This window comes from Thrips palmi, unplaced genomic scaffold (assembly GCF_012932325.1).
Source record: "Thrips palmi isolate BJ-2018 unplaced genomic scaffold, TpBJ-2018v1 HiC_scaffold_5, whole genome shotgun sequence".
Lineage (NCBI taxonomy): Eukaryota > Metazoa > Arthropoda > Insecta > Thysanoptera > Thripidae > Thrips > Thrips palmi.
The window spans coordinates 17,991,003-18,004,175 of record NW_023144632.1 but is presented as its reverse complement, the minus strand read 5'-3'; the positions used below and the strand labels follow the sequence as shown (position 1 = coordinate 18,004,175).

At 54.8% G+C, this 13,173-nt stretch overlaps 1 protein-coding gene across 1 annotated transcript; it reads right to left on the bottom strand.

The window, feature by feature from the left end:
• Positions 1 to 1,331: 1,331 nt before the first annotated feature.
• LOC117651229 (BTB/POZ domain-containing protein 6-A-like) lies at positions 1,332 to 12,310 on the bottom strand. The gene is made up of 6 exons (XM_034395045.1): positions 12,156 to 12,310; positions 9,289 to 9,613; positions 8,665 to 8,901; positions 5,741 to 5,864; positions 3,145 to 3,533; positions 1,332 to 2,623 (listed from the first exon to the last, which is right to left on the bottom strand). Exons 2-6 carry the CDS (start codon positions 9,555 to 9,557, stop codon positions 2,347 to 2,349), a joined length of 1,296 nt encoding a protein of 431 aa, XP_034250936.1. The 5' UTR covers positions 9,558 to 9,613; positions 12,156 to 12,310; the 3' UTR covers positions 1,332 to 2,346.
• Between the last annotated feature and the right edge of the window lie 863 nt (positions 12,311 to 13,173).

The following is a 13,173-nucleotide window of genomic DNA, read 5'->3' as shown; positions in this document are numbered from 1 at the left end:
AAAAAATAACAACTTTAAGAGATTTCCAAAACTAACAGTGCAATATCCAATTGTTAACAATTTTTCTGATCGGAAAATAAACAATCTGCTGGTGCCAGCACCAAATCTCTGTAAAGACATTAAACAACACATTCACAAAATACACATCTACTGCTTTAACCGTGAGATCTTCAGATCTAATTGTTCTGGACAAGAAAGGCAATTTCAGCCTGAGATCAGATAGTACATGACTTAATTCTCAGACAACATTAATCACTAAATTTTCCTTCTTTGGCAACATTCACATGCTATTGAAACAAATTCTTTTAAGCAGGGCTTCAAACAACATAATTTCAAGGATCTCAAGAGAGGCTACAAGAGAAAATTTAATTCAAACATCCTAATAAAACATCATGCGTAAAGCTTGACACCCTACAGCAGTTGCTTTGCCACAAATGCATACATGATATACTATATCCAATCTACCAACAAGCACCATTTGAGTCCAATATGCAATGTGAATTGCATTTAACGATAAAACAATTCAAAAATTAGAAACCACTTGGTTGAAAACACTACATAATAACACTCAATGTCGAATACTATTAGACCAAAACTTGATTCATGATAAATCAAGATTTTAAGAATACACATATAATGAATACAGTTTGAAGAAAATTGTGTTTGTAAACCAAGATTTTAAGAATACACACGCTGTACATCAGTTGCACGAAAGATTGTTTCTCGATAGACCAACCCATTGAAACAAAAGTTGCCTCCTCATAAGAAGATTTTTAAAAATGCACACAACTACACATAATTTGAATGAAGGTTGACTCTGGATAGAACAAGATGTTAAATATACTCACGTGGTTTCATTTGAACAAAAGCTAGGTTTCCATAGAAAAATATTTTAAGAACACACATGCAGTAGACCATTAAAACAAATGATGGTTTAGATAGGACAAGAAGAGCACAAACACTACTATTTCATTTTTTAACAAAAACATCAAGATTTCAAGAATACACACACTGTACACTATTTGAACTCAAGTTGATTCTAGGTAGACCAAGATCTTGAGAACATATGTAGAGAACCGTTAACGTTTTGGCTTTTGATCTTAATAGATCAAGATAATAGTTATTTATAAGTTCATATGTCTTTCCTTTGAAAGAGGAAGAGTTTGGATTGAATCTAAAAGTATTTCGGTGAAGACAACCAAAATCAGGCATTACATTACTCTACGCTACATAATCTTTTTTCTTCCTCCCAAATTTAAGATACAGTGATCTTGAATGAAAATACAATAAAAAGATTATAACAAAAATAATGATAAAAACAAAACTACTAATTACAAGTTATAAGAATGTATTTGAGAGAGAGTCAATTGCAACTTAATACCTTCACAACATAAATGTTACAGTCCACTTTCGCGCAAAGACAGACCGTCACTAATCAGACCAATTCGACAATTCTATCCTCAGACAGAACAAAGACCAACAAATTCCCTCAACAATTAAATCACGCGCTTGTGCGCTTAGACAAGTGGTCCATAAATTTCATTGAAAGTAAAAGTAAGAGCCTACTACAAACTAAACTTAAAGTAACGGAAAATACGTTTTCATAAAATTAAAATTATCAGTCAAAAACAAAAAGATGGACACAATGAAGAAAACAATAGAATCACAGAAAGGCAGTGGGTTAAGTATAACGCTGCGCTGCAAGAGTGCCCCACTAAAAACACTCCGCAGCGACTTGAAGCTCGGCCAGTGGACCTTGGGGCGCGGCGGCCCGGGAGGGAATTCCCCCAAGTCTCCGCTCCGCTTCCCGTCGGCCAGCAAACTGACCCAAAGAGTCGTTTCCGTCGCCCTGCCTCCCTCGCACTCACGGGGCGGGGCGTGGAGGTAGTCTTTCTCACGCCTCCATGAACGTCCCGTACAGGTGCGGGAGAGACACGGCGGAGGAAACGACTCTCGGAATCAGTCTGCTGTCGGCCCGAGCGAAGCACAGCGAGGCACAGCGAAGCGCCCTCCGCGTCCTCGCCCTCACATGCGGAGAACGCCTAGAAGCCGGGAGCCGGAGAAAAGCTTGGGGAGGAACGTTCGTTGAAAGAGGATCATGAGGAAGATCCAGTAAACGAAAAAGTAAACAACCAAAACAAGCAACATGATGCGCGCTGCGCGCGTGCCACGGTGGCTTTGGCGGCGAGGGGGGCTCCCGTCGCGTTGCCGGCCGCGGCGTGGGCTGTCGACGCGTTCGAGTTGGAGGTGGCGGGGGCTCAGGTCGACTTGGATGCGGTGGGCGCTTTCGTCGAGTCGGGGGCCACGGAGGGCGATGAGGTCGCGACGGCCAGGGTCCTGTCGTTGTCAGTCGAATATGCAGGCCAGCACGGAGAAGAAGCCCTGCACAAAGCAGCCAGAGCTGTACTCCCGCCGCCGTCCGCTGTCATCCTCGGGCTGCTGGCGCTGCCTCCGCTGCCGCTTTATCGCCTTCCTGTGGGCCTTGAGGATCTTCTTGAGGACCTTGATCTGCCCCTTCAGCTCGGCCTCGGTCGTCTGCATCGGCCAGCTCCAGTCCGTCATGGTGCCCTCGTCGTGGAAGCCCGGGATCTCGTACACGCAGCGGGGGCTCAGCTGGATGAAGCTGCAACAAAGGGGTGGGGGCACGTCAGCGAGACGCGGAGGGACACTGTGTAACTGAGTGAGGAGGACTCCACGTTTCGAACGCGGAGGTGTGGCAGTCTCCGCACTGGGAAATGCAGTCTGCAGTCTCCACTCTTCAAGGGGTGGGGGCACGTCAGCGAGACGCGGAGGGACACTGTGTAACTGAGTGAGAGGACTCCACGTTTCGAAGGCGGAGGTGTGGCAGTCTCCGCACTGGGAAATGCAGTCTGCAGTCTCCACTCTTCAAGTGTGGAGTTCTCCAAGTGTGCGCCATCCCAAGAGATGGGGACTCTCTGGTACAAGCTTCTCCACACTTGAAGTGTGCCGGCTGCAAACGCCACACGTCCAAGTGTGCAGAAACGTGTCGAGCCAAAAGCGGTCCAGCGACCAGCACACTGATTCCGAGAATCGTTCTCGCCGCTCTGTCTCTCTCGCACCTCAACGAGACGGGCCTCGAGTGCGAGAGAGACAGAGCACTGCGCGGTGCGCGGCGGTACGCACCAGGGCCGTGGGATGGGCCGCAGCACGGCCAGCAGGCGCGCGTGCGGGCGGAAGGTCTCCGGCGGGTGGAAGTCCTCGATCGAGTTGGGCAGCACCTTGGCCTGGTCGCCCACCGCCTTGCCCAGCAGCCAGGCCGTCTCGAAGTTGTTGAGCACGCCGTGCTGCACCGTCTCCAGCAGCTCGCGCACCGACATGCGCAGGTAGCGCACCAGGAACAGGGCCTCGCCCAGCGCGGCGCGCCGGTTCTCCGGCGAGGCGTGCAGGCCGCGGCGCCGGCAGTCCCGGTTGGCCCAGCGCTCCAGGGCGCCGTACACGCGCGACTCCCGACGCACGTGCAGTGTGGGGCGGCGCAGCAGCATCAGCAGGTCCGCCAGCGACAGCTCCTCGATCTGCGCAGACAGGACAACGTGTCTCCCTGCAGTAACGCCACTGACATATCCCTCAACAGCCACGTGACCTAAAGGGCTGGCGCACTGTAATCTCACTGAGAAACCAAGCGCGGGGAACTCGATACTCGAGATGCGGAGGCGTGGAATTTTGAGCCGCCTCACTTTAGAAGGACCATGCCCACGACAGTAGCTTTCGCCACCCCGCTGCACGCGTACGTGCGGTACGTGCCCGCGTGGCTCTTAAGAGGATATGGTACACCTCCCCAGAAGCGGCATTTCCAGGGACGCGCAGGGACCTCTTTCTAACGCCGTCCTGGCCACACCGTTCGAGGTATCGATATGAAACTTGACACACGGGCTCAGAAGGGATCAATCTCAATGACGGTGCGTCCAAAAAAATTTTTGAACGCCTAAGTTAGGCCCCAGGGCAGTCCAGTTCTGGTCCAACTTTCGTTCACAACAAGTCCTAAGAAAATTGGAATATCCAAAAAAGGGCCACGGCACGTTGTAGCTGCAACTTTGCTCTATCCAGAGAACTTGTCCCCATCTGCGTGCGGTCAAAAATAGAGATCAAAACCTGGTAGACGGCGGACCTCTGCACGGCGGATTTGAACATCTTGCGAAGTTTTGAAAAGGCACTGTCGCAGACGAGCTCTACTAACCCCGCCTCCCCCCGCCCACCCCTCCGGGCGACCCGCCTGCAGCCCGCTGCTTTGTCTCTGCGCCGGGCCCCCCGCTGGCCCCCTCCTCATTCACGCGCCGGAGCCGAGGGTCGGCAGCGTGACGGCTCGATTTATGGCCTTGTACTCCGAGAGTTAAATTTTTGAACGGATGACTCTAGACTATCAGGACATGAACCATTGCACTCAGCGCGTGTTCCTTGTGCCAGGCGAATCAAATTTTAATTTTCTACGATAATTTTGACCTTTGTCATTGTTTCAACAGGTCCGGGTCAAATGGTCGTAGAAACTGAAATTTTAGTTGCCTGTCACCAGAATAGCACGCCAAACATCTTCGTACAAGTTTCAAAACTAGAAAATGTCCCCTTTTAAAAGTTTGGCCGTACAGCCTAGAGCCATAAATCGACCTGTCACGGTGCCGAACCTCTCGGGTGAGGGTGGGCAGCCCGACAGTCCCCATTCAGTGAAACAAAGTCGGCGACAACATGTGCGGGGCTTGGAGACGGTACAGCTCGTCGGCACAAATATTGCACCTCCTCTCTCCGACTAGCTCCAAACCCGCCGTGCAGAGGTCCGCCGTCTACCAGGTTTTGATCTCTATTTTTGACCGCACGCAGATGGGGACAAGTTCTCTGGATAGAGCAAAGTTGCAGCTACAACGTGCCGTGGCCCTTTTTTGGATATTCCAATTTTCTTAGGACTTGTTGTGAACGAAAGTTGGACCAGAACTGGACTGCCCTGGGGCCTAACTTAGGCGTTCAAAAATTTTTTTGGACGCACCGTCATTGAGATTGATCCCTTCTGAGCCCGTGTGTCAAGTTTCATATCGATACCTCGAACGGTGTCGCCAGGACGGCGTTAGAAAGAGGTCCCTGCGCGTCCCTGGAAATGCCGCTTCTGGGGAGGTGTACCATATCCTCTTAAGGTCCACGGTGCGAAGCGCGCACCGCGCAGGCAGGGGGTATCGCCTCATCCGCGGGGTACAGCGGCAGCGTCGCGCGGTGCGCGAGCTACGCTGCCGCGCGGGGTATCGCCGGAGTAGCGCCGTGGCGGCGGGCCGGCCCGCAGCGCGCTGGCGCGTGGCGGGCCGGCCCAGGCTTCAGGCGCCCTCCACGCCCTCACGCCCTGGACCGCAGAGGGAGGCACACTTACGCAATCGGACTCCAGGACGTCGTCGGCGTACGCGTCGATCAGCTGCAGGCAGTTCCAGTAGAGCGCGGCGGCGTACCACCCCATGTTGGACTCCTGGTTGGGGTCGGGGAAGCTGTTGACGGGCGACGGCCCGAGCTCCACGACGGGCCGCCTCCAGGGCGAACTAGGGGGGCTGACCTCACGCGCCGGCACCTCCACGCCCCAGGAGCCCCTCTCGATTTCCAGCACCACCGGCGACAACGGCGGCGACCGGGAGGCCACGCCGGCCGCTCTGGCCCCGCCAGCCCCGCCGGCCGCACCGGCCACGCCGGCCCCGCCGTCCCCGCCGACCGCACGGGCCACCACGGCCATGCCGGTCGCCACGGCCTCGCCGGCCTCGCCCTTCGCGGCGGCGTCCGGGCTGTACTGGCTGTAGAGGCCGCCCTCGCCGTCCTGGGCGCCCTGCTCGTTCATCACTTCGGCCACCACCTGCACGTGCACCGAGTCCCTGTCCGCCTCACTGCAACACCAAGGCAAAGCGTTAGCGGCAAGTCGCAACACTGTCGTGCCAAGTGTGGAGAACTCCTCGCTTCCTGGTGCGTAGTAGTTCTCCACACTGCAACTGTGGAGTAGCTCACAGAGCCTCTATCTCTAGGCAGAGGACTCCGCACTTGCAGTGTGGAGGGAGACTGCATGCAGTTAGCAAACTCGGCACTTGCAGTGTGGAGGGAGACTGCATGCAGTCAGCAAACTCCGCACTTGCAGTGTGGAGGGAGACTGCATGCAGTCAGCAAACTCGGCACTTGCAGTGTGGAGGGAGACTGCATGCAGTTACCAAACTCGGCACTTGCAGTGTGGAGGGAGACTGCATGCAGTTAGCAAACTCGGCACTTGCAGTGTGGAGGGAGACTGCATGCAGTTAGCAAACTCCGCACTTGCAGTGTGGAGGGAGACTGCATGCAGTCAGCAAACTCCGCACTTGCAGTGTGGAGGGAGACTGCATGCAGTCAGCAAACTCCGCACTTGCAGTGTGGAGGGAGACTGCATGCAGTCAGCAAACTCGGCACTTGCAGTGTGGAGGGAGACTGCATGCAGTTACCAAACTCGGCACTTGCAGTGTGGAGGGAGACTGCATGCAGTTACCAAACTCGGCACTTGCAGTGTGGAGGGAGACTGCATGCAGTTACCAAACTCGGCACTTGCAGTGTGGAGGGAGACTGCATGCAGTTACCAAACTCGGCACTTGCAGTGTGGAGGGAGACTGCATGCAGTTACCAAACTCGGCACTTGCAGTGTGGAGGGAGACTGCATGCAGTTACCAAACTCGGCACTTGCAGTGTGGAGGGAGACTGCATGCAGTTACCAAACTCGGCACTTGCAGTGTGGAGGGAGACTGCATGCAGTTACCAAACTCGGCACTTGCAGTGTGGAGGGAGACTGCATGCAGTTACCAAACTCGGCACTTGCAGTGTGGAGGGAGACTGCATGCAGTTACCAAACTCGGCACTTGCAGTGTGGAGGGAGACTGCATGCAGTTACCAAAATCGGCACTTGCAGTGTGGAGGGAGACTGCATGCAGTTACCAAATCGGCACTTGCAGTGTGGAGGGAGACTGCATGCAGTTACCAAACTCGGCACTTGCAGTGTGGAGGGAGACTGCATGCAGTTACCAAACTCGGCACTTGCAGTGTGGAGGGAGACTGCATGCAGTCAGCAAACTCGGCACTTGCAGTGTGGAGGGAGACTGCATGCAGTTAGCAAACTCGGCACTTGCAGTGTGGAGGGAGACTGCATGCAGTTACCAAACTCGGCACTTGCAGTGTGGAGGGAGACTGCATGCAGTTAGCAAACTCGGCACTTGCAGTGTGGAGGGAGACTGCATGCAGTTAGCAAACTCGGCACTTGCAGTGTGGAGGGAGACTGCATGCAGTCAGCAAACTCGGCACTTGCAGTGTGGAGGGAGACTGCATGCAGTTACCAAACTCGGCACTTGCAGTGTGGAGGGAGACTGCATGCAGTTACCAAACTCGGCACTTGCAGTGTGGAGGGAGACTGCATGCAGTTACCAAACTCGGCACTTGCAGTGTGGAGGGAGACTGCATGCAGTTACCAAACTCGGCACTTGCAGTGTGGAGGGAGACTGCATGCAGTTACCAAACTCGGCACTTGCAGTGTGGAGGGAGACTGCATGCAGTTACCAAACTCGGCACTTGCAGTGTGGAGGGAGACTGCATGCAGTTACCAAACTCGGCACTTGCAGTGTGGAGGGAGACTGCATGCAGTTAGCAAACTCGGCACTTGCAGTGTGGAGGGAGACTGCATGCAGTCAGCAAACTCGGCACTTGCAGTGTGGAGGGAGACTGCATGCAGTCAGCAAACTCGGCACTTGCAGTGTGGAGGGAGACTGCATGCAGTCAGCAAACTCGGCACTTGCAGTGTGGAGGGAGACTGCATGCAGTCAGCAAACTCGGCACTTGCAGTGTGGAGGGAGACTGCATGCAGTACCAAACTCGGCACTTGCAGTGTGGAGGGAGACTGCATGCAGTCAGCAAACTCGGCACTTGCAGTGTGGAGGGAGACTGCATGCAGTCAGCAAACTCGGCACTTGCAGTGTGGAGGGAGACTGCATGCAGTCAGCAAACTCGGCACTTGCAGTGTGGAGGGAGACTGCATGCAGTCAGCAAACTCGGCACTTGCAGTGTGGAGGGAGACTGCATGCAGTTACCAAACTCGGCACTTGCAGTGTGGAGGGAGACTGCATGCAGTCAGCAAACTCGGCACTTGCAGTGTGGAGGGAGACTGCATGCAGTTACCAAACTCGGCACTTGCAGTGTGGAGGGAGACTGCATGCAGTCAGCAAACTCGGCACTTGCAGTGTGGAGGGAGACTGCATGCAGTTACCAAACTCGGCACTTGCAGTGTGGAGGGAGACTGCATGCAGTCCAAACTCGGCACTTGCAGTGTGGAGGGAGACTGCATGCAGTCAGCAAACTCGGCACTTGCAGTGTGGAGGGAGACTGCATGCAGTCAGCAAACTCGGCACTTGCAGTGTGGAGGGAGACTGCATGCAGTTACCAAACTCGGCACTTGCAGTGTGGAGGGAGACTGCATGCAGTCAGCAAACTCGGCACTTGCAGTGTGGAGGGAGACTGCATGCAGTTACCAAACTCGGCACTTGCAGTGTGGAGGGAGACTGCATGCAGTCAGCAAACTCGGCACTTGCAAGTGCGGAGACTGCAAGTTCCGCACCCCCGCACTTCACGTGTGGAGTTGTCCACCCTCGGCTTCACAGTGTCGGCGCGACGCGACGCCCGGCCCACCTGTCCTCCAGAGGCGGCGCGGTGGGGCTGAAGGTGGCGTCCACGTCCATGTTGTCCGGGATGTAGATGCGCGCGGTCTGCATGAAGCGCAGCACGTTGCAGGGGAGGAGGAAGCTGTCGGCCGCCACCACGCAGTGCAGGAACAGCTTGCCGCACAGGTACTTGTTGGCGGCGTACATGGTGACCATGCAGGCGCGCTCGGAGCGCATCTTGTCGGGCTCGCCGCCGTACAGGACTCTGCGGCATGGCAAAGGGACGAGTTGCAAAAGTAGCAGTATTTTGAGTATCAAGAGCCTTGCTCCCGTTTTGGAACCAGACAGCCGCCCGAACGGGACGCAAATGGCGACACATTCTACAGCGGACCCGAAGACCGGTGGTGGCGGTCAAAATCCCGGACGCGTTTCGCGCTGCAGAGTCGCTAGATAGGTCTCGAACCAAGCGAGTGACCCCACCAATGGATTGCTCTCCGAACGAGGAATCCATTGGTGGGGTCACACGTTCGGTTCGAGTCCTGTTTAGCGACTCTGGAGCTCAAAACGCGTCTCGAGTTTCGGCCGCCTCCGCCGGTCTTCCGGCAAATCCACCCGAATCCACCCGAATCCACCGTGGACCAGAGCGACTTACACGAGCAGCTGGAAGAAGGCGCGGCCGTCCACGTCGTAGATGCGCACCCTGCCCTCGTGGGCGAGCGGCCCGGTGAGCATGGCCTTGAAGACGGGCGAGCTGCCGGAGAGCACGTCGCGGTGGCCGACGATGCGCCAGGTGTCCCCGTCGGGGCCCACCACGAACTCCACGTCGCCCTCGGCCTCGTTGTGCAGCAGGCGGAGCGGCTCGGCGTTGGCCACCGTCTCGAACGGGAAGTCGAAGATGGGCCTCGGGATGGGGGCCGCCATCGCGAAGGTGCCGGCGGAGTCCTCGCGCTGCGGGACGCGTCAAGCGGTCCCTAAGGCTGCGAGCGAGACAGAGAGAGTCAGAGCCAGCTCGAGGCCATTGACTGGGGGAGTCTATCGGCCGCGACGCTCTGGCCGGACACGTCAGACTGCAAGCGAGACAGAGTTATCTTGTTAGAGAGGCAAAACGGCAAAGTTTGAACTTGGTTCGGCAACGCCCTGTGCGTGCATCCTGCTACCGGATCTGCGGACGCGCAAGCCAGGCCCAGCCCCTATGCCTCCACCAGGCGCGGACCCAGGACTGTTGAAATGCTTTTCGCCGAATTACGGAAGCAAATCAACGATCTTTATCCACCTCCCAGGGTGGCCCGTCCAGTGTCCAAGGAGGAGGGATAACTGGCCCCCCTATCTCCCGTGGATCCGCGCCTGCCTGCCCCTGAAAATCCAGAGGCGCCCTCCACCCTTTTCACCTGTCGAGCGATTACGCTGCCCACTCTCCTCGCTCTGTCTCTCTCGCACCCCTACGGCACACCCCACGAGTGCGAGGGAGACAGAGCGACGAGCGCGGGCAGCGGACGCTCGCTCGACTACAGATCAGGAAGCGCCAGCAGACCGATTCCGAGAGTCGTTTTCGTCGATCTGTCTCTCTCTCACCTACGGCACGCTGCGTGAGTGCGAGAGAGACAGCGACGCATACGAGTCTCGGAATCGGTCCTGCAGAGCTGCCAGTGTCGGCCCACGTGGCAGGTCCCATGTTGGCGGCTTGGGCCGTGTTCCTGTCGAGGGCCGAGTGCGTTAGCGTGCTCTCTGCTCATTGGCTGAAGAACTGGAAGCGCTGGAAGCTCCGGGGCTGCAGGGCGAGACAAGCCGCCAGTCCCGTGCCCGACAGCAACACGCTCCGCTGCCGCCATGCAGCGGGCTCATTTCGAGCGTTGGTAATTTGGCCGCTCTGCCTCTCTCGCACCGATACGGGGCGCCCCATGAGTGCGGGGGAGGCAGAGCGACGAAGACGACTCTCGGAATCAGCCTGCAGTGGCCAGGTGAGTGGCAGCGGACGTCCCTGCATATCGCTACTGTCTCCCTACAAACTGTGCCTAACAAGAGCGAGGTGGAAACCGAAAATGGATTCGAAATGCCCTTGGCAAAAACGCGCTTTTGGGCGGAAACGCTCTTGGGCATGGATGGGGAATTGCTCTTGGGCAGAAGGCTACTTTTGGGGTAAAAAATTCTTTGATTTTCAAGGGAGTGACCAAACAATTGAACCATAAAGTACACTTTTGGGGGTCTTCCGGGCCACCCTCCAGTGCACGCCAGAGTTAACAGTGTACACTCTCATTCCAGGAGCGTGATATGGCGCTCAGGCGAGCGTGACAGCATGCCACGCCCCATTGAGCATTGTGTCACTTTCGTTTAGGTGTGAATAAGTTAACGTGTGGGTGATTACACTGAGAAATCAACTTCACACTTGAAATGCGGAGGTGTGGAAAAGGTATGCAAAACTTGAAAATGCAGAGTTTGCAGTCCCCACACTTCAAGAGTGGAGTTACCCACGTTTGCTCCATATGCCACGGGACAGGGGCTCGGTGGGCTCCGGTGAGCTACCAGTGCAGAGTTTGTGCAGTCCCCAGGGTTTGGAGTTCTCACCGTTTGCAACACGCCAAGATATGGGATATCTGTGAGCCACTCCACACTTGAAGTGCGGAGACTGCAAACTCCACGCGTCCAAGTGTGGAGTGTCACTCCGTACCAGTTGTCCCCGACAGTGGAGTCCAATCGAATGTGACACTGCCACAACGAGCGTTTTGCTTGGCATTTTGACTGTGATGTCACGCTCCTGGAAGGAGGGTGTGGCGTAGTCGCGGGGTCGACAACTTCCTCGAGCCGCAACGAGCGTTTTGCTTGGTATTTTGACTGTGATGTCACGCTCCTGGAAGGAGGGTGTGGCGTAGTCGCGGGGTCGACAACTTCCTCGAGCCACAACGAGCGTTTTGCTTGGTATTTTGACTGTGATGTCACGCGCCTGGAAGGAGGGTGTGGCGTAGTCGCGGGGTCGACAACTTCCTCGAGCCGCAACGAGCGTTTTGCTTGGCATTTTGACTGTGATGTCACGCTCCTGGAAGGAGGGTGTGGCGTAGTCGCGGGGTCGACAACTTCCTCGAGCCGCGTACGAGGAAATAAATATTACCGGCAATATAAGTAACATAGGGTAATATAAGGTTATAAAATGAGAAAAGAAGATGAAAAAAAGATGAAAAATCATGAGTTCTAAGTAGAATTCTGGTATGATGCGAAAGAGAGCCCTCTGTCACATGCAAGGTATGCAGCCCGATGCAACCTATCCGACAAGTGTTTTGAGCGTCTTCGTGTTAGGTTGAGTACGGACATCAAATCCGAACTTCTTCCTGTCGCAATGAGAAGCTTCAGCTTGATACCATGGTTCAGTACGGCAAAATTAAGTGTTAGGTTAGGTTAGAAACAGGCAAATCAATTAAATGTGTGGCAGTACAGGTGCTATATAAGGTAATTCAGAGGCAACATAGCTCCGCGTACGAGGTAATATGGGAGTTGTCGACCCCTCGAGCGTAGTACCGCAGTACTCACTGGGTGCTGATGCAGCGTAGGCGGTGTTAGGCCTCAGGCCGCTTCAAGGCGCCGCAGGGCAAGGGCACCTGGCCTGGCTGCAGGTCTGAGGAACTCCCGCCCTCGTAGACCCCAGGGCCCGCCCGCGGAGGGGCTGCTGATTATAGGTCAGCAAAACCCAGCCCACCCCCTTTTTTTTTGCAAAGTCACCCCCACCCCTTGTAAAGTCGACCTCCCAAGCGGTTACGGAATGGCAGTATCAATAAAATGGTAAATAATATACCATATAGTGCCTACTGCGCCTATAATCCACATAAGAACAAAACAAGCCAGGACAATCATAGCGCAAAATTAATTAACAACTAAGTTTGTTTTAGGCGTGCGAGTAAAACGTGTAAACGTAGCTAATTAAGACTTTGCACAACTGGTTACTATTTGGGGTGAAATAAAAACCTTTAAAAACTCGAAAAAAAAACACGTCAAGGCGTTCTGGGGAACACAGGCTACATGGCCCCACGAACTCCTTCGCGAGCTTGGTCTTGGTGGCGGCGCCTGGCGGGGCCTGGCGGTGCCGGTGGACACTGCAGTTGACAGTGCAGTGGGCAGCGCAGAAAGGCGGCGGAGCGATCAGGGCAGAGCGGGCATCCTGCAAAAGGAAACATGGACAGGGCGTTAGCGGAGTTGGTTGGTTGCACTGTGAAACACTCAAACAGAAGAGTATGAATCGAAATTAAAAGAACATTCGTTAACTAACAATGATCACAACATTCAGTTCTAACAAGAACATCACAGTGTGAAACCAGGTGTTGAGAACTTCACACTTGAACTGCGGAGGTGCGGAATTTGCAATGTCCGCACTTGGAGGTGCAGAGTTTGGAGTCTCCTCACTTCAAGTGGGGAGATCTCCACGGTTGCTCCATGCCAAGAGGCAGGCACTCTGTGAGCTACTCCACGTAGCTCGCAGAGCCGTTGTCTCCTTGGCACATGGAGCAATTGCTCGCGTTTAAGGGGGGACATCACTCCAAAAACAGTGCTTTTG

Coding starts and splice junctions, on each gene's coding strand:
- LOC117651229 (XM_034395045.1), bottom strand. CDS start 9,557: ATGGCGGCCCCCATCCCGAGGCCCATCTTCGACTTCCCGTTCGAGACG. Junction 3,534..5,740: donor ACGCCGCCGCGAAGGGCGAG/GCCGGCGAGGCC, acceptor CTGTCTGCGCAG/ATCGAGGAGCTGTCGCTGGC. Junction 2,624..3,144: donor CGGCCCATCCCACGGCCCTG/GTGCGTACCGCC, acceptor CCTTTGTTGCAG/CTTCATCCAGCTGAGCCCCC.